The 19,586-nt window shown below is 40.5% G+C and overlaps 1 protein-coding gene across 3 annotated transcripts in view; it reads right to left on the bottom strand.

Annotated features, from left to right (window-relative positions):
* Qser1 (glutamine and serine rich 1) overlaps positions 1-19,586 on the bottom strand; it is a 63,534-nt gene that overhangs the window by 24,102 nt on the left and 19,846 nt on the right. For 2 of the 3 annotated variants that reach the window (XR_009587443.1, XM_021646361.2), the window contains exons 2-3: positions 12,777-12,883; positions 6,515-10,192 (exon numbers count right to left, since the gene is read on the bottom strand). Coding sequence is in view for 2 of the 3 variants with exons in the window: in XM_021646361.2 (XP_021502036.2) it covers positions 6,515-10,192; positions 12,777-12,883 (3,785 nt within the window). In the remaining variant the exon portion in view is untranslated. Of the gene's footprint in view, positions 1-6,514; positions 10,218-12,776; positions 12,884-19,586 lie in introns of all 3 variants that reach the window. The other variant, XM_060371858.1, reaches the window with a different exon arrangement.

Raw genomic sequence — 19,586 nt, 5'->3', positions numbered from 1 at the left:
TATGTAAATAAGTAACAAAGAAAAAGAGAATATGTCATCTCATAAGTATATAACCCAACCTTGAAAATCACAAATACTGATATACTTGTTTCAACTACCCACTTTCATAATTCCTGAAGTGTTTACTTTCTCTTTTTTCTTTTACTTGTTTATTATATGTGGTTTACGTGTACGTGTGTGTGTGTGTGTGTGTGTGTGTGTGTGTGTGTGTATGTGTGTGTGTGTGTATGTGTGCGCACTCGCGCGCGCGTGCATGCATGCTACAGGGCTTGTTTGGAGGAGTCAGTTCTTTCCTTCCAGCTTTACATTGGGTTCCAGGACTGAACTCAAGACTTCTTGTAGTCTGAACCTTATTCACTGAATTATCTCATCTGACCCCTGAGAAATTCTAGGTGGAATGTTTTCCTCCAAGAATATATATCTATTTTCTTTCTTTTGAAATTTTCTATTTATTTTTCCCCCAAGCCTGATGGTGGTAGTGTATTACTATATATATAGCTCTGGCTGTCCTGGCTAGGCTGTCCTCAAACTCACAGATACCTGCCTGCCTTTACCTCCCAAGTTCTAGAATTAAAAATGTACACCACTACACCTGCTGGCTTCTTTAGAAAAAATTTAAAAGATATAGAAAATATTTGAGTAATAAAAACAAGTATTTGCTTGTACTTTGCACTCGTGGAATTTTTACCAGGCCATTGACAAAATTCATAAAATTCTAAAGGGTGTGATGTTGTATATCTTTAATCCCAGTATGTGGGAGAGAGAGACAGGTGGATCTCAGTGAGTTCAAGGCCAGCCTGGTCTATACAGTGAGTTCCAGACAGCCAGGGCTACATAGTAAAACCTTGTCTCAAAAGAAATTTTTTTCATAACATTTTTATGTATACAACTGAGCTTAAACTAGGTAAAATAAAACCATAAATTAACTTTTAAAATAATAAGGAACCATCTAATAGAAAAATAATGTTTGAACACTATTCACAGCTCTTTGGTTAAAAAAGAAATCAATGAAGCTAGAAAGATGGCTCTATGGGTAAAGTCATGTAAGTAGTACACAGACATACATACAAGCAAAACACCTATGCACATAGAATTAAAAAAAAAACGAAATAACAAATCATTTAAAAACTGATTATTATAAATACAATTAATGTGATATGGCCAGTGTATGGTATAAAGAAATGTAAAAACTTAGATATCATTCAGTAGACAGAAAATACAATAATTAAGTATTAAAGTCAAGAACCAAAAAGGAGATTATATCAGCAAAGGAAGACAAGGGAAAGAATTAAGATTTTGATATTAAGGAAACATAGGATAAAAACCCAGTTTAGTACAGTCACCATCACAACTCCAATGAGACAGCACAGGATGTAAGCAGGCTGGCAGGATGCTTGCTCAGCTTGTATAAAAACTTTGGGTTTCATTCTCAACACTGCATGGGGCATGTGCCCATGCACCAGCACTCAGAAGTAGAGGCAGGGAGATCACAAGTTCAAGGTCATCTTCAGATGCATGGCAAATTTTAAAAAGACCAGCATAGAATACAAGAGGCCGAATCTAAAAACAAACCAAAACAAAACCTGCAAACATTCCATTGTCCTTATGCTGTTGGAGCATAAGGACCTCCACCAGCTAAAGAATGCCTGAGCACAAGGAGCAATGCCAGAAATTACATAATCCCTGATTTCATATCACACTACTAACAAAAACATAGAACTGGCACAAAAATCAGACCCACAGCCAGAGTGACCTGAATTTCAACACAGGTGCTAGAAACATTCATTGGAGAAAATGGCCTCTTCAAAAAATGGTGCTGGAAAAACTGGACAGCACATTTGGAAGAAAAACTACATCACTACTTTTTAACCCTATCAAAAATTAATTCACAGCAGATGAAAGAGCTTAACTGAAAACATGAAATTTGAGCCCGAGTTTAGTCGTTGGGGGAAGAAAGGTAACTCAAGTTGCTCCCCCGACTGCCACACGTGCACTGTGGAACGGGTATATCCCTCCCACACGAACATACAAAATAAATGTAAAAAACAAAGAAGGAAGGAAGAAAAGAACACAAGCACGTGTGCACATACTTCAAAACATAGAAACAGGTTAGGACTCAGATTAGGTTTCCAATACAGGGGAAAAATGGAAAGAAATGGCAAGTAGGATTGTGCAGAATCAAAAAGCTTCAGTACACAAAGCAAACAACTGCAAGAATGAAGAGACAACCTAAAGAATAAGAAAAAAGGGTGGGAAAGATGACCTAGCAACTACAAGCACTGAATGCTTTTCCAGAGGACCAATTCCAGCACCCAGGTCAGGTGGTTCACAACTGTCTGTAACTGTTCACAACTGCATCAGATCCCTACATGAAGTTACAGGTGGTTGTCAGTTACCACATGGATGCTAAGAATTGAATCCGGGTCCCCTGGAAGATCAGCCAGTTATCTTAACTGCTGAACTCCAGCTCCCTCCAAGACTTCATTCATTCATTCATTCATTTGTTCATTCATTCATTCATTTCGATTAGTGCTCTATATCCATGTATACTTTCATGCCAAAAGAGGGCATTAGATCCCTGTATAGATGGCTCTAAGCCATCATGTGGTTGCTGGGAATTGAACTCAGGACCTCTGGTAGTGCAAGCAGACAGTGCTCTTAACTGCTGAGCCAGCTCTCCAGCCCCTCCAAGAAATATTTAAACAGAAAGAAATAAATAATATTAAAATTTCAAGCAATACAGGGGCGGAGATAAGATCTCCCATGTTCATGGCTTGGCAGGATTAACATAGATCGTCTGGAGGTATCTCCATTCCTGATCTCAAGCTGTACTACAGAACAACAGTAATAAAAACTGCAGGGTAACTGGCATAGAAACTGGTGGGTCAATAAAATCAAGTTGAAGACCCAGAAATAAGCCCACACACCTACAGACACCTGATTTTTGACAAAGATGCCAAAACCATGCAAATAGATACCATCTTCAACACACAGTGCTGGTCTAACTGGATGTCCACATGGAGAAAATGCAAATAGACACATCTGTCACCCTGCACAAAACTGAAGTCCAAGTGGATCAAAGACCTCAACATAAAACCGGACACACTAAATGTGTTGGAAGAAAAAGTGGGAAGAGCCTGGAACTCATCAGCACAGGAGACAACTTCCTGAACAGAATACCAACAGCACAGGCTCTAAGATCAACAATCAATAAATGGGACCTCATGAAACGGAAAAGCTTCTGTAAAGCAAAGGACATTGTCATCAGAACAAAATGACAGCCTACAGACAGGGAAAGGATCTTCACCAACCCTATATCTGACAGAGGGCTAATATCCAGACTATATAAAGAACTAAAGAAATTAGACACAAACAAATCAAACAACTCAATTAAAAAATGGGGTATAGAGCTAAACAGAGAATCTCAACAGAGGAATATTGAATGGCAGAAAAAACACTTAAAAGAAATGTTCAATGTCCTTAGTCATCAGGGAATTGCAAATCAAAAAGACCCTGAAATTCCATCCTACAACTACCAGAATGGCTAAGATCAAGCACTCAAGTGAAAACACATATTGGAGAGGATATGGAGAAATTGCTGGTGGGAATGTAACCTCGTACAACCACTTTGGAAATCAATCTGGCGCTTTCTCAGACAATTAGGAATAGTCCTACCTCAAGATCCAGCTATACCACTCCTGGGCATATACCCAAAAAATGCCCCACCATTCAATAAGGACATCTGCTCAACTATGTTCATAACAGCTTTATTTGTGACAACCAGAATTGGAAACAACCTAGATATTCCTCATTGGAAGAATTGATACAGAAATTGTGGCACATTTACCCAGTGGAATACTACTCAGCTATTAAAAATAAGGAAATCATGAAAGCTGCAGGCAAAAGGATGGAACTAGAAAAGACCATCCTGAGTGTCGTAACCCAGAACCAGAAAGACATTCATGGTATGTACTCATTTGTAAGCATATATTAGCCATATAATATAGGATAAACATACTAAAATTTACAGATCTACCTAAAAGAAGCTAAACAACAAGGAGGACCCTAAGAAGTATGCTTAAATCTCATTCAGAAGGACAAATAGGATAGACAGCAGAAGCAGTGGAAGAGAGGGAACAGAACGGGAGCCTACCACAGATGTCCTCTGAAAGGGGATCACCCAACAGGAGGTTAAAGCAGATGCTGAGACAGCCAAACTCTGGGCAGAATGCAAGGAGTCTTATGGAAGAAGGGGGGCATAGAAGGACCTGGAGGGGACAAGAGCCCCACAAGGACACCAACAAAGCAAAAAAAAAAAAAAAAAAAAAAAAATTCCGGGCCCATGTGGGCTTTGCAGAGACTGATACACCAACCAAGGACCATGTATGGAGAGGACCTAGACCTCCTGTTCAGATGTAGCTGGTAGTAGCTCAGTCTCCATGTGGGTTCCCTAGTAAGGAGAGCAAAGACTGTCTCTGTCATGAACTGGGTTGTCTGCTCTTTGATCACTTCCCCCTGGTGATGCAGCCTTGCCAGGCCACAAAGGAAGAGGATCCAGGCAGTCCAGATAAGACTTGGTAAGCTAGGGTCAGATGGCAGGGGAGGAGGAATCCCAGTTTCAGTGGACTAGGGGAAAGGATTGGGGGAAAAGGGAAGGTGGGAAGAGGGAGGAAGGGTGGGACTGGGAGGAGATGCTGGAGGAGATTACAATTGGGATATAAAATAAATAAATTATAAAAAATATATAAAAAATAAACAAAAACAGAGAGGGGGAGAGGGAAGCAGATGAAGAAAACGTTGTATATACAATGGGGTTTTACCAATGAGGCAACAAGATGTAGAACAATTTACATTTATACCAGAGATTGAAAAGGTTTGTTCTATAAACCTAAGAAGAAACAGAATAGTAAAAACAAAGCATTCTGAATTGGGAGGGACTTAAAACCTTACTAGGATTGGCCACATCCACAGTAATACCTTTAAATCTAAAGACTGACTTCATGCTGAATTTTCCTATGGCATAAAGTGAGTTGTGCTTTTGTTTGTCTTTGTCTTTTTTTTTCTTTTTTTTTTTTTTGAGACAGTCTCACACCAAGCAGCCCTGGCTAGCCTGGAATTCACTATGTAGACCAGGCTGAGCTTGAATTCACAGATATCCTCCTGCCTCTGCCTCCTAATGCTGAGATTAAAGGCATGAGCCACCACACAAGGCTTGCTTTGTTTTTTGAGATAGGGACTCGTACCTACAAATGAGACTCTTTTAGGATAACAATTATTTCATAACACCTTAAAGCAGACAGCCTCGAGTCTAGACACCAAGAAGCATATTACAAAAGTCTTAAAAAAAAGTATTATGTATACAATGTTGTCTCCATGTACACTTGCACACCAGAAGAGGGCACCAGATCTCATTATAGATGGTTGTGAGCCACCATGCGGTTACTGGAAATTGCACTCAGTACCTCTACAAGAGAAGCCAGCGCTCTTACCTCAAAGCCATCTCTCCAATCCTCTATAAAACAGTCTTAAAACTCCTATTAACACAAGAGCTCAGTAGGAATACAGGCTCTAAAATCAGACAAACTAGGTTCACATGCCAGTCTGTCTCTTACTAGTCACTAGTCTCATGGGTATCGGTAGTTTACTTGTTATATCACCTGGGTGCCTCTCTTTCTCTTTTATTTTTAATGATGTGCATGTGTGTAACTGGGAACAAGAGTGCAGGTACCCAAAGAAGCCAGAGACATCAGATGTCCCCTGGAACTGAAGTTAACCCATCGCTGTGTTACTCCCAACATGGGTGCTAGAGAAATCAAACCCACATCCTCTGGGAAAGCAGTAAGTGCTCTTAACTGCTGAACCATCATCTCTCCAGCCCAATCTTGTGTGCATATCCTGACCCTTGTTCCTGTCACATTGTAAATTGTAGCTGCACTGGTGGCTCATACCTTTAATATCATCTCAGAGTTCAAAGTCAGCCTGGTCTATATAGTGAGAACCAACTTAAAAAAAAAAAGTGTACTTTCTTGTCAACTGTTTATCGAAGGTACTTCTCAAAACCTTTCTTGTTAATTGAAGGAAAAAGTAAAGTGTCTATCCCATGATTTGGGAATACAGTCAGGAGGAAGCAGAGAATTCTAAAGGTCTCTCTTAGCCAGATTCACATGCATTTTGTATACAACCACATCTAATATTAAAATGCTAATATTTGGGTAAAACTGAGATATTAAGAAAACAGAGAACCTATGTTACACAACACTTCCTACTCTAAAACTAACTTAAAATGTCTATGCTTGGAGAAATGCAGATACCAGACTGTGTAAGGTGATTCTTTGTGGCATAACCAAAATCCTACATGCAAAAGTCAAAAAGCAAATCCCTCAGCTATCTTCTTGACTGTAAGATATATTTGCAGAACTGTATATATCTGCAGAACTAAAAAATTTTAAAGTGTATGCCATACCTAGAAAACTAACGTGGGATGTGATAGCTATAAAGCTGTTTAAAACTTTACCTGTTTTCTTTGTTTTATCAGAAGTAGCATCCCACGCAGTTAAGGGAGTAGAGGTGTTCTTATAGGTATCATGGCCACACATGCCAGGATCTTCCTCATCAGAAGAAAATGAAGATGACTGTTCTAAATTTTTAAGTTCACTGTCAACTTTTTCTGATGCGCTGACCACTCCAGTCTCAGATGGTAATAGTGCAGGTGTTGCAGGTGACATCTTTGCAATTGGTGGGGGACACTGGGTACGGGTGACTTGGGTTCCTGATCGTCTGGTCCTATTAGGTATTCTAACAGCAAGGGTGGAAAACTGCTGCTTGGGCCCACACTTCAGGAAGTCTAAAAAAGAAGCAATAAATCCTGTTTTGACTTCTGGCTGCTTTTCCTCTACTTCTTTGATTTTCCGCCTCATCTTTTCTTGATGCTGGTAACCTTCATCGCAGCTTTCTGAGGAAGGTGGAATATGTGGCAAATAGATGTCTGTCCCCCTAGGGTTCTGGCGCTTCCCTTGGGCAGACTTTTTCAGTTGTTTTTGACTATCCTCTTCCTCTTTACCTTGCCCATTTCCTTTAGCTTTTTTCTTTGGAAGGTTAAAATACGTTACATCTTGCTTTTCATCTTCTGTCTTAGCACTGGCTGCATCCCCAGATTGGGCCATGGCAAGCAGTGCAAGTGTGCTCCTTCTATGGTTCATCGACACACCACTGTCATCACCCACTAGGGTAAAATCACTCTCAGATGCTGCATTCTCTCCACTTATGCTCTGACTACTAGAGACAAATTCTTGACTTCTGTTATTACTCAATGCACTGTCAACAGGAATTTCATTATCTTCTTTAGACTCATTATTTATAGCCAACTGTTTCTTGAATGGGTCAGAACTTTGCTCCTGGACTTCATGACCTGGTCCAACCATGGCTGAAGGTACTTTAGTTGGCATATTTTGACTAGGTGTTTCCATATGCTGTTGATCAAGGACTGTTTTTGACTGAACAGTGGGTACCGATGAAAGGTTTACAGCAACCTGATTTCCATCTAAGGAAATGTCATTAATAGTCTGTGGCTTTCCTACTGTAGCTGTTATGGAGTTAAAATCTGAATTCACATGCCTGACATCTAATGACTGCTGAAAATGAGACTTAGAATCACCACCTTCAACAGCCTGCATGGTTTCAGTTGAAGCTGACTTGGAAAAATCAGAAGGTGTAACCCCACAAGCTGCTGCTGTAGCTGCTAAGATATCATCTACATTTGACAAAATATTTCTTTCATCACTAAGAAGCATTGCCTCTGGGAAGCATATCGATCCCAGAGAAACAAACTGATTCTTTGAATCGTGTTGACTGGTTTCACTGAAAGGGCCCTTCCTTGTTAGCTGCTGCAAAGGTTTTGAAGATTCAGGGAGGTCCAGTTTCATAATATCAGAATTTTGAGGATGGAGCTGCTGCTGAGTATGCTCACCATTGCTCTGGATGATATGACCATCCATCTGAAGGAAAGGATGGACTATCTGTTGAGGACTCTGAACACGCTGTACTTGTAAGGATGCCTTTGCTTGTCCCAGGCTAGCCTGTAGAATCCCAGCCTGCTGAAGAATCTGTAAGTCACAGGTAGAATCTAAAAGGACTGGTGTATTAGGAAGAGCCTGATGACTATGCCTTAAAGCATGATTTGGAATCTGAATCTGAGATGAGGCACCAATTATTTGATCATGCTGTTCCTGAACCTTTGCTTCATGCATCTTGTGTATGAGAGAGTGCTGCTGGTTGAGGTCTTTAGTGTTCAAGCTTATCTGTGGAGTTTGCATTATATTAGTTGCCTTCTTAAGATCAGGGACTACTGCATTATTGGGCTGGCCACTTTGCTGGTTAAGTTGCGTCACTGAGGCAATCATGTTTTCTTGTTTTGAACCCTGGAGAGCAACTCCAAGTTGGTCTTCAAGGTGAGAGTTATTTCTGGTCACATTCTGAGAATAGCAATCATCTGCCTTTGGTGTCTTATAAACAGCCTCATGAGCACTCACTTCCCCATCAGCTAGCCTTTGACTTGATGACTCGAGAGATGCTTGTGACTGCAAGGCCTGTAATTTTTGCATTGGAAAATCATCTTGCTTTGAAGATGTATACACATTTGAGTCAATTTTTCTCTCAGCGTAAGACTTTGGATCAGGGGACGGTATGCTATTCTGTAATGGCTGACCACAAGCAGAGGATGCAAAGGACGACTGCACAGTAGGCAAAAACTTTTGGGGCTGAGGAGGTGAAGATCCTTGGGTCTGAGCATTTGGGGATGAATGCATAGATATATAATTTGGTGTTGGGCTAGAATCTGGCAAGCTCTGACCCCGAGAGGCAGAAGAATAAGAAAGAGAAGAGGCTGTTAATGTCAGAGACTGTCCTGACGCATAGCTTTCTGAAGGGCTAACAACTGACAAAACTTGTGACTGAGATGAATAATTGACTTGTGTTTGGCTAACTGGTGATAAACCCTGAGAGTGACCAGATGAATAATCTTGAGACTGGCTGACTGATGATAAGTCTCTTGTTTGAGCAGGGTAATTCTCATTTGTAACTAAAGATAATACCTCTTGCTGATTGGATGAATAACTAAGTGTCTGGTTTTCAGAGGTTACAGGCTGAGATGATCCAGAAAAAGTCAATGTTTTGTATAAGGATGGCAATTTCTCAACCCTGCTGGACCTATAAACCTGTGAATGAACAATCGATGGCACATTATGTGGCTGCACTAAACCATAATTTTGGGACTGACTGACTGATAAAAGGCTTGGTAGCTGTGCTGTAGAATAAATTTGTGCTTGACCTGATATTACAGAGCTCTGGTTATGTAAAGGTTTAGAATAGTTTAGTGTTTGCACAGAAGGAATTACACTTTGAGGCTTCGGAACTGTAGCTGATGTTAGTGGTTGTTCTGTAGAACAGCCATCTACTTTTGTAGCAGAAGGAACATAGCCTGATGACGGAATTACCGATGAGTAAGACTGAGCAAGGCCTGCTGAGACGTGAGTGGTCTTCTGCTGCACCACTCCACTGCTCACCTGAGTAGAATCTCGAACTGAGCTGCAGGATAAAGACTGCCTGGATGGTTCCTGAAAATTACCAATACTTGCGCTTGACAGGTAACTGTGTAGGGGGTGCTGTGAACCAGTCAGCTGTGCCGGAATAGACTGGGTAACTGAAGGCCGCTGGTGGTGTTTAATGACACTGCATTCTCGAAGAAGGGCTCTTTCAACGGAAGCAGCAGAACTAGTAAAAAGAGCTGAACTGTAGGCTTGAGGGGTTTGCTGGGCTCCCCCAAGTGTTGAAGGCAACAAACTAAATTGAGGTTGTAAAAGATGGGGTGCTGACTCTTGCGCTGAGCGATATGTTGAAGACTGAGGTGGTATGCTATTGCTTAGTGCAGAACTGCCCAGGCGCTCAAATGCCAAAGCAGTTGCAACAGTTCCCTGGGAAGTCTTAATTTGTAGCAAAGGGTCATGAGGGTTTAAAATCCCATTTGATGTAGTGTTAAAAGTTGAATCTTGAAGCACCAAAGGTGAGGTGGTCACAAAGTTTCTATTGCTAAAGGTAGCTGGATGCTGATAAGCAGACAGGGCCGGTGGTGGAAGCGTTCCAGTGGTTGGCAAGGGTCCTGTAACAAACAGCTCAGTTGCTGCTGAGGAATGCATGCCTACGAAGAAAGCACACAAAAAACCCTACATAATTATAGCAGATATTTACATAAATGTTGACAGCTCTCAGCACATTGAAATGTCTGTCCATGGGCTAAAAAGCCTCACATATTGGATCTGTGTGTAAATTTTTAAAATTATACTTAAAATTAGCTTGTTGTGAAAGACACAGCAAAAACACTTAAAATAGGTGAGTTTACACATACAGAATTGGACAAAATTAAGATGCCTGTAGCAATTAATTTACTCCAAATTCCTAAAACAAAATAAAGCAAAATGTACAAAATATTAAAATTAAGATTAACTACTGCCTATACCTAACATAATAAATGAAAAAATAATAGAGATGTTAACTCTGTAAGGTTTTTTTTTAACCAAACCAAATTACATTCACTGAAGAAATCTCTTACACTCCATGTATTGACCTTTCATGAACTGTCCAACAACAAAAGACACATAATTGTTATGAAAAAAATCAAACTATTAATTAATAATGTAATGTCAAGAAGAGGCTACACATTTCAGGATCTACAACCCCAGCATTTCGGGAAGCAGAGGCAGGCAGATCTCTGTGAGTTAAGAACAGCATGGTCTACAAAGTGAGCCCAGGACAGCCAAGGCTGCACAAAGAAACCATATCTTGAAAAACCAAAATAAATTTTTTGTTTTTGTTTTTATTAGTTTTAGTTATTTATGAATGTGTGTGCGCGTGCACATATACACACATGCACTGAGGTCATGTACCCAACGTCTGTGCTTCTGAGGCCAGAAGCATCAGATCCCCTGGAGCTGGAATTACAGATGGTTATGAGCCACTTGATGTGTGTCAAATTCAGGTCCTCAGGAAAAGTAGCAAGTTTTCTTAATTACTAAGGCATATTTTCGCCAACTACCTATGAAGACATTAAAATAAAGCTTAATTTTTGCTCCTGTCAAACTGGTAAGGAACTACTTTAAGTATAAAATATAAACTGAGTTTATCTTTTATAATTACCAAACCTTCAATATGAACTTGTTAGTTTCTTTTGTTTCCTTGCTTTGGTTTTGTGAGACAGAGTTTCTCTGAGTGTACCTTTGGCTGTGCTGGAACTCATTCTGTAGACCAGGTTGGCCTTGAACCAACCTGAGGGATTTACCTGCCTTTGCCTCCATGTCCTGGAATTAAAGGTGTGAGCCACCACCACCTGGCAACTTGTTAGTTTTTTTTTTTTTTTTTGGTTTTTGTCTGTCTGTTTGTTTTTTGAGACAGGGTTTCTCTATATACTCTTGGCAGTCCTGGACTCACTTTGTAAACCAGGCTGGTCTTGAACATCCCTCTGCCTCCCCAAACACTGAGATTAAAGGCATGCCCAGCTTCAATGTCTTCATTTTTAATCAATGTGAAAAAGAATTTCTAGGCTCTGTGTGATAATGCCTGCAAGTAATTCAAGACAGGAGAATCATCAATTCAAGGTTAAATACTGAGATCTGTAACAAAAACAAGCAAAAACTGAAGTTCAGTTATTAATAAATTCTTTTCTTTTTCTTTTTTAAGATTTGTTTATTAAGTACACAGTGTTCTGCCTCCACGACAGAAGAGGGCACCAGATCTCATTATAGATGGTTGTGAGCCACCATGTGGTTGCTGGGAATTGAACTCAGGACCTCTGAAAAAGCAACGAGTGTTCTTAACCTCTGAGCCATCTCTCCAGCCCCATTAAATTCTTTTATTTTTAAAATTATAAAAAGTTCCGGGTATTAAGGTACATTAGAAAAATCAATAATTAATAACCCTCACAGCCACACTACTATAGTCATAAGACTATAACATCTTATTTTATTTTAACTCAGTGTTATTCAGACAATTTTCAAATTGTGAAGATGGGAGGGGTATTAAACATCTGCCTGGCAGGATGGGGCCCTAAATTGTGGTAAAAGAGTTCCTGATGAAGCAGCCTGATCACTCTGGGACTCAGAAGACAGAAAACTCATCACAGGAGAATCTCTAGTGTTAGTGCTATATAGTGTTGCTTGTTCTCATATAAAGTGTTCCCCAAAGATCTAAGGTAGAAGAAAGTATCTCTAAGGAAAAATGTTCACTTAAATAAAGGCAGATTCCTGGTCTTATTTTAAAAAGTAATTTCTGAAAAGCGGGCCCCAAATTTACATCTACCAAGTCTGTTTTATTTTGAAAAGAAAACAAATACTATATTGGCTGTGTGTATATGTTGCTGTTTTCTTGACAAGGTCTCACTATGTAGCTCTGGCTGTCCCAGAGCTCATAATGTAGACTAAGGTGGCTTTGGACTCACAAGAGGTCCACCTGCATCTGCCTCTTGAGTGCTGAGATTAAAAGTGTGTACCACTATGCCTGGCTCTGGCTAAGTACATTTTAAGCCTCCAGAAGTACAAAAAAGAAAAGCATGCTTGTTTATTAATTACATAGATGCTGTGTCATTAAACTAAACCTTATCTCCCTTTCATTTTAACATTTCCATGGCATAGATGTCTTACATATTATAAACCAAAATATGAAAGCTGATTTTTCTTCTTATTCACTCTAAAGACCCAAAATCACAATATAATTAACAAAAGAACTATTACCAGTTGCTTGAGGAGTGGTGGCATATCCAGGAAGCTGATGAGAGGCTGTGAATGTCTGTCTCTGTAGGATATCCGATTCAGACTGTGAAGCATGTCCATCTTCATAGCTTAAATGAGAGAGGACAGTATTAAAAAAACAAAACAAACATATAGCCAAAATGAGATAATCAAAGTATTTACAGAAGAGCAATAGCAGTTGCAAGTTGCTTTACCCAAAAAACACCTGGAAATAGCAAAAGCCCAAAGCATAAAACAGAAATAAACTTCACAGGCACGGATTGGGGGGGGGGGGGGGGGGCTGCAACCGGAAGGCCCTGCATTGGATCCTAGCACTAAAAATAAACAGTAAGCTTATTATAGTTTACATATTGGAACATATTCATTTTAAGGAACAGGTTCGCTGAGTTTGATAAGCTAATATGCTGGCCTAATAAGCACAACGCAACTTGATCATTATATAGACAGTGCCAAAACAAAGATGTTTTAAAATCAGTACATTGGTTAGAAAGAATAATGCTTTGCACTTTCATATTTCACTGGATTCCCATCTTCCATTTCTCTTTCCATCCTAGTCATTACCTTCCTCTTCAAAAATAGTCCCTTATCATGTCTTATACTTTTCTGAAGATACAGAAATTAAACTGGTAAAAATAAAACAATGTTTTCACAATGACATTTTTGTACATGTGTAACAGATACTTATGTCACATTCCTTATCGCACTGAGAGGCACCTAACCCAATATCACAATCTGGCTATTGTGAATACCGACGGTCTAAAACAACATCCCCAACACTGCAGGTATTTCTGCACTATGATGATGTTGATAGTATACCAGGATGGTATGGAGTTTTAGTTCTTTGAGGAATCTCAATAATGACTTCTAGAATATATGGACTAATTCAAATCCCCCTACATTTGTGTGTGTTTCTGTGTGTGTGTGTGTTTTCCAACCACCTCTACTTGTGTTTTATTTTTTAGATAGTAACCTGGGGTAAGAGCAGTCTCACCATGGTTTTGATAGCTAAGGATTAGAAATGTTTAATTCATTGGTCCATTTATATGGGTTACCTCTTAGTGTGTAGCTTTAGATTTGTTATTTTTTTTATTTCTTTATTTTACATATGAGTGCTCTATTTTGCATATACATCTGCATGACAGAAGAGGGCACCGAATCTCATTATAGATGGTTGTGAGCCACCATGTGGTTGCTGGGAATTGAACTCAGGACCTCTGGAAGAGCAGACAGTGCTCTTAACCTCTGAGCCATCTCTCCAGCCCCCAGATTTGTTATTTTTATATGTATGTATCCACGCCTGTGTGAGTTTATGTTTCTCGTGCATAGAGGAGCTCTAAGATGCCAGAAGACAGTGTGAGATCCCCTAGAACTGGACTTACATAGAGTTGTAAGCTCTCATGTCAGTGCTGGGAACCACCCTGGTCCTCTGCAAGAACACTAGGTGCTCTTGACATCTGAGCTACCTCTCCAGACTCTAGTGGGTAGTACTTAATTTCTTGATTTTTATAAAGTCTACTTATAGGCATCAATAACCACTTTGTGAATGTGTCTCCAATGGCTCAGGAAACAAGAATTAAACAAACAGGACTTAATAAAACTAAAAGTTCCTACACGCAAAAGGAAACATCACCAGAGTGAAGAGACAGCCTATGGAATGGGAGATACACATTTGGCAGAGAATAAATATCCAGAGAACATAAAGAGGTTTTATCCAAGTTCTTTGACCAAGGTGTCATGGTGGTACACACCTTTAACCCTAGGACTGGCAGGCAAAAGCAAAGGATCTTTGAAAGTTTTAGGCTATCAGCACTAAAGTGAGTTCCTATCTCAACAAGAACAAAACACTTTTTGCCCAACTAAAAGTAGTTTGGCAGTTTCACACTCTTGCTTTTCACTTATCCAAATTCAACATTAGTCTGAAATTTCTAAGTGGAAAATCTTCAGAAATAAACTGCTCTTATTTTAAAAATTCCATTATTTTAATTGTACAAAATAATGGGCTTTGTGATGATTTTCGATCACTTGTTTAATTAAATTTTTATTTTTTATATTAATTATTTATTTGTTTTGTATCCCAGGTGTAGCCCCACCCTCCTTCCCTCCCATTCCCACCCTCTTTCCCTCATCTGCTCCCATGCCCCTCTCCAAGTCCACTCATAGGGGAGGTCCTCCTCCCCTTCCATTTGACTCTAGCTTATCAGGTCTCCTCAGGACTGGCTGCACTGTCCTCCTCTGTGGCCTGGTAAGGCTGCTCCCCCCCTCAGGGGGAGGTGATCAAAGAGCCAGCCACTGAATTCATGTCAGAGACAGTCCCTTTTCCCCTTAGTAGGGGACCCACTTGGAGACTGAGCTGCCATTGGCTATGTCTGAGCAGGGTTCTAGGTTTTCTAGGTTATAGCAATGAATGGTCCTTGGTAGGAGTATCAGCCTCAGAAAAGATACCTGTATTGCTCTCCTTGTGGAGCACCTGTCCTCTCCAGGTCTTTCTATCTCCCCCTTCTTTCAAATGATTCCCTGCACTCTGCCAAAGTTTGGTTATGAGTCTCAGCATCTGCTTTGAAACCCTGCTGGGTAGAGTCTTTCAGAGGCCCTCTGTGGTTGACTCCTGTCCTGTTTCCTGTTTTCTCCTTCTTCCAATGCCTATCCCGTTTGTCTGAGTGAGGATTGATCATCTTACCCAGGGTCCTCCTTCTTGCTTAGCTTCTTCAGATGTACAGATTTTAGTATGTTTATCCTATATTATATGTCTAATATCTACTTATAAATGAGCATATACCATGTGTGTCTTTTTGCTTCTGGAATACCTCACTCAGGATGATCTTTTCTAGGTCCCACCATTTGCCTGCTAATTTCACAATTTCCTTGTTTTTAATTGCTAAGTATTCCACTATGGAAACGTACCACAATTTCTATATCTATTCTTCAACTGAGAGACATCTGGGTTGTTTCCAGGTTCTTACTATTACGAATAAAGCTGCTATAAACATAGGTGAGCAAATGTTCTTGTTGTGTACTTGAGCATATTTTAGATATATGTCTAGGAGTGTTATAGCTGGATCTTGAGGAAGCACCATTCCTAATCGAGAAAGCACCAGATTGATTCCCAAAGTGGTTGTACACGTTTGCATTCCCACCAGCAGTGGAGGAGGGCTCCCCTTTCTCCACATCCTCTCCAGCTATGTGCTGTCACTTGAGCTTTTGATCTTAGCCATTCTGATGGGGGTAAGGTGAAATCTCAGGGTTGTTTTGATTTTTTTTCGCTCACACTTTGAGACAATGTCTTGACTGGCCTGGAACTCTCTATGTAGACTGGGCTAGCCTCAAACTCACAGAAATCCACCTGCCTCTGCCTACACATGCATGCTCCCCACATATTTCTTCAGTCATTCTAGTTGATTGATTTGCAGTGATATCTCATTACATTTAATAATTAACAATGTTGAGCACATTCCTCATCTGGCATGAAGAAATTTCTAGTCAAATTTTACACAAGTCTTTTGTCCAATTTTATGTGGGCTGTTTCTTATTAATTTTGAGTTGCTTACATATTCTAGAATCAACTCCTTAGAGAAATACAAATATTTTCTCCCAATCCATAGCTTGTTCTAAAAATATTTTCAATATAGCAGTATTTAATTTTAATTTACTAAATACAGTTTGTCATTTTGGCTAAAATCAAAGTCTTTGTCTAACCTAATGTCTCAAAGAATTATTTTTTCCCTTTTTGAAATTTAAAAGATATAAAAAAAAAACCCTGGTAGTTTCTTTTATTGCTAATAAAATACCCCATTAACTCAGAAGAAAAAGGGCTTATTTTGGCGCCCAATTCCATCAGTGCAGGGAAAGTCAGGGTGGCAGGAACTTGAACCAACTAGTCACTATCTAGTCAAGAGCAGGAAGAAAACAGAACATAAGCGTGTAACTCACCGCTCAACCAGCTTTCTCCACATATAGGATCCAGATCCAGGGAATGCTGCTGCCTGCTTCCAGGCTGCTCCTTCAACATCAATTAACTAATAAAAATAATCTACACACACGCACTCACTCAAACACACCAACCAGACCTAGATAATCCTTCTTTGAGACTCAGGTGATTCTAGATCACAAAGTTAACAACCCTAACCTCTTTTTCACTCTATGGCCCAGCAATCCCACTCTTAAGAGACTAAAAAGACTCACAAAAAACTTGCAACACAAATGCTGACAGCATTTTCCTAACAAACAAAAAGTAGAAACAAACTTTATGTCCAACAACTGATAAATGAGTGAACAAAACATGAGAAAGCCATATAATAGTGTACTGTTAAGACACAAAAAGGATGTTTGTTTTGTTTTTTTCTACAGGGTTTCTTTGTGTAGCCTCGGCTGTCTTGGACTCACTTAGTAGAACAGGCAGGCCCCGTACGCACAGAGATGAGATGGGACAGCTTCTGCCTCCCCGAGTGCTGGGATTACAGGTGTGTAGCACCGAGACCCAAAAAGGATGAATTCAGAAAATACTAAGGCGAACAATGTAGAAGGAATCTCCTGTGTCTGTATGGAAGCATCACTGTCAATAAAAAGCCAATGGCGTATTAGCTGAGGCAGGAAAAAGGAGGTGGGAACAAACCGCTGTCAGGTACCTGCAGGTGAAGGCCAGAAGCCATGCAGAAGCTTGAAAGATTGGGGAGACTGGGCCAGGGTTGTCAGAAGAGGAAATGGTGGGGCAGCAGAGGGGGCGGAGCAGCAGCTACTTTTGTAGCCATACCCTTCTCACAGAATGTATGAAGCTTGTGCTCACAGTCCACCTCAATGAGCGTCAGACAGCGAGTGGCAAGGAAGGACACACTCAGCTTCATCCTGACTCAGCGGACCACCGAGGAGGTGCCATGAAAAAGACAACCACTCCTACTAGTTTTAATCAATGGTCAATTTATTTTTTAACTCTATCGTGAAAAAAAATATTTCTTCACAATACAGATACTGTTTCTAATTTCTGTATTTGGAAGAGCTTAGAAAAAAATTTTTTGAGTATTTAAAGTTCCACACAGCCTGTAAGGGGTACGATTTAAATCATGATGATCACAACAGATCTTTTATATGAAAGGGGTTTATTAGGTGGATATGAAGAGAGGCAGAGAAGGGAGGGGGAAAGACAGAGAGAGAGAGAGAGAGAGCCGCGATAGAGAAAGAGGAGAGGGCCAAGAGAAGGGGAAGAGGGCAAGAGCGACCAAGAAAGGGACCACATGGCCGGCTGGTCCCTTTAAAGGGGAAGGTAACCACGCCTTCCAGGTGTGGCCACCTGGCCAGCGACACGATGACGTCATAGGTTACTAGGCAACCCAGAAGCTGGTTTAGTTTCAAAATCCTAACACAGCCTTCCCTAAGACCTTTATTAACCTCCCCATCTCCTCTCTAAACACTACCTCGAACGGAGGCCTAAAGAAAACAAACAAAGAGATGTGTCCCAGTCTTCCACCTCCATGCCACACAAGCACGAGTGGGAGGAACACAGTTGTAGGATACAGTGAGTCAGGATGTTGAAGGAGAAACTATCATCTTCCTTTATTTGCTGTCATTTAAGCTGAAAAATTGGCTTTTCCCTCAAAATCAAAACAAACCAAAAACATTATTCAATTACTACTCTCTACTCTGTTTTAAGTATAAAATAATTGTCAGTCAGGGTTTCTATTGCTGTGATGAAATACCATGGCCAAAAAACCGAGTTGGGGAGAAAAAGGTTGATTTAGCTTATACTTCCATACTGCTGTTCCTTATTAAAGGAAGTCAGGACAAGCACGCAAGCAGGGCAGGATCCTGAAAGCACAAGCTGATGCAGAAGCCACAAAGGGGTGCTGCTTACTGGCTTGCTCAGCCTGCCTTCTTATAGAACCCAGGGTGACTTTCCCTCACACTGTGTGAAGGTGTGTCTCTGTATTTTCAGTTGATAATTCTGTACCTCTAGAGGGCTAAGTGCTAGCAGGATTTTGGTACTGTCATTTCTATGACTCATCACCAGTGTTGTATTTGAATTATTTTGGTTTTTCAAGATAGGGTTTCTCTGTGTAGCCTCGGCTGTCCTGGACTCTAGACCAGGCTGGCCTGGAATTCAGTGATCTGTCTGCCTCTGCTTTTCTCTGAGTGCTGGGATCAAAGGCATGCGCCACCACGCCCAGTCAGTTTTATATTTGTAAATACTTGTCCTTCCACACCTGCTCAGATACTTCAGGGCAACAGCCCTCTAAGCCTAGAGGCAATCTAAGAGGTGTGTCCGGTGACTGGCTGTGATAAAGATGGCCACTGCAGGGGCGGGAAGGGCTTCAAGGAGATGCAAACTGGCAAGATGAGGAGGGAGAATAAAAACCAGGAAGGTGTGCAACAGGGAGGTAAATAATAGAATAGCTGGGTAAAATTTAAATAGTTGCTGGGAAACTGACCCAGCAAAAGGCCTAAGCTTTAAACCAGGACAAGTCTCCATGCCTCATTTAAACCACTGGCAGGTCCAAGAAAGTCTTGCAGTATCTAGTGCTCCACATTTGGTGCCACTTGAAGCTAGCGTTTGCTACTTTGTGGCTTCCATTCTCTCTTCCACCCTTTTCCACCCTCTTCTAACCCCTTAATACTAGAAAGGAGAGAAAAAAGGACAGAGGGGAAAAGGGTGAAATTATTGTCAGACTACTTCCTGTTGATTAAGGGCACAGAATTCCTTGGGGCAAGTTTAATCTTCACCATCAGGATATCTAATTTCTTTTTCTCATTTCTTTTCACACAATTACTTGACAAACTGCAACCAGCAGAATCTAACCACTAACC

The sequence above is a fragment of the Meriones unguiculatus genome, chromosome 18, assembly GCF_030254825.1.
Source record: "Meriones unguiculatus strain TT.TT164.6M chromosome 18, Bangor_MerUng_6.1, whole genome shotgun sequence".
NCBI lineage: Eukaryota > Metazoa > Chordata > Mammalia > Rodentia > Muridae > Meriones > Meriones unguiculatus.
Note: the sequence above shows the minus strand (reverse complement) of the source record. Positions and strands in the feature narration are given on the sequence as shown.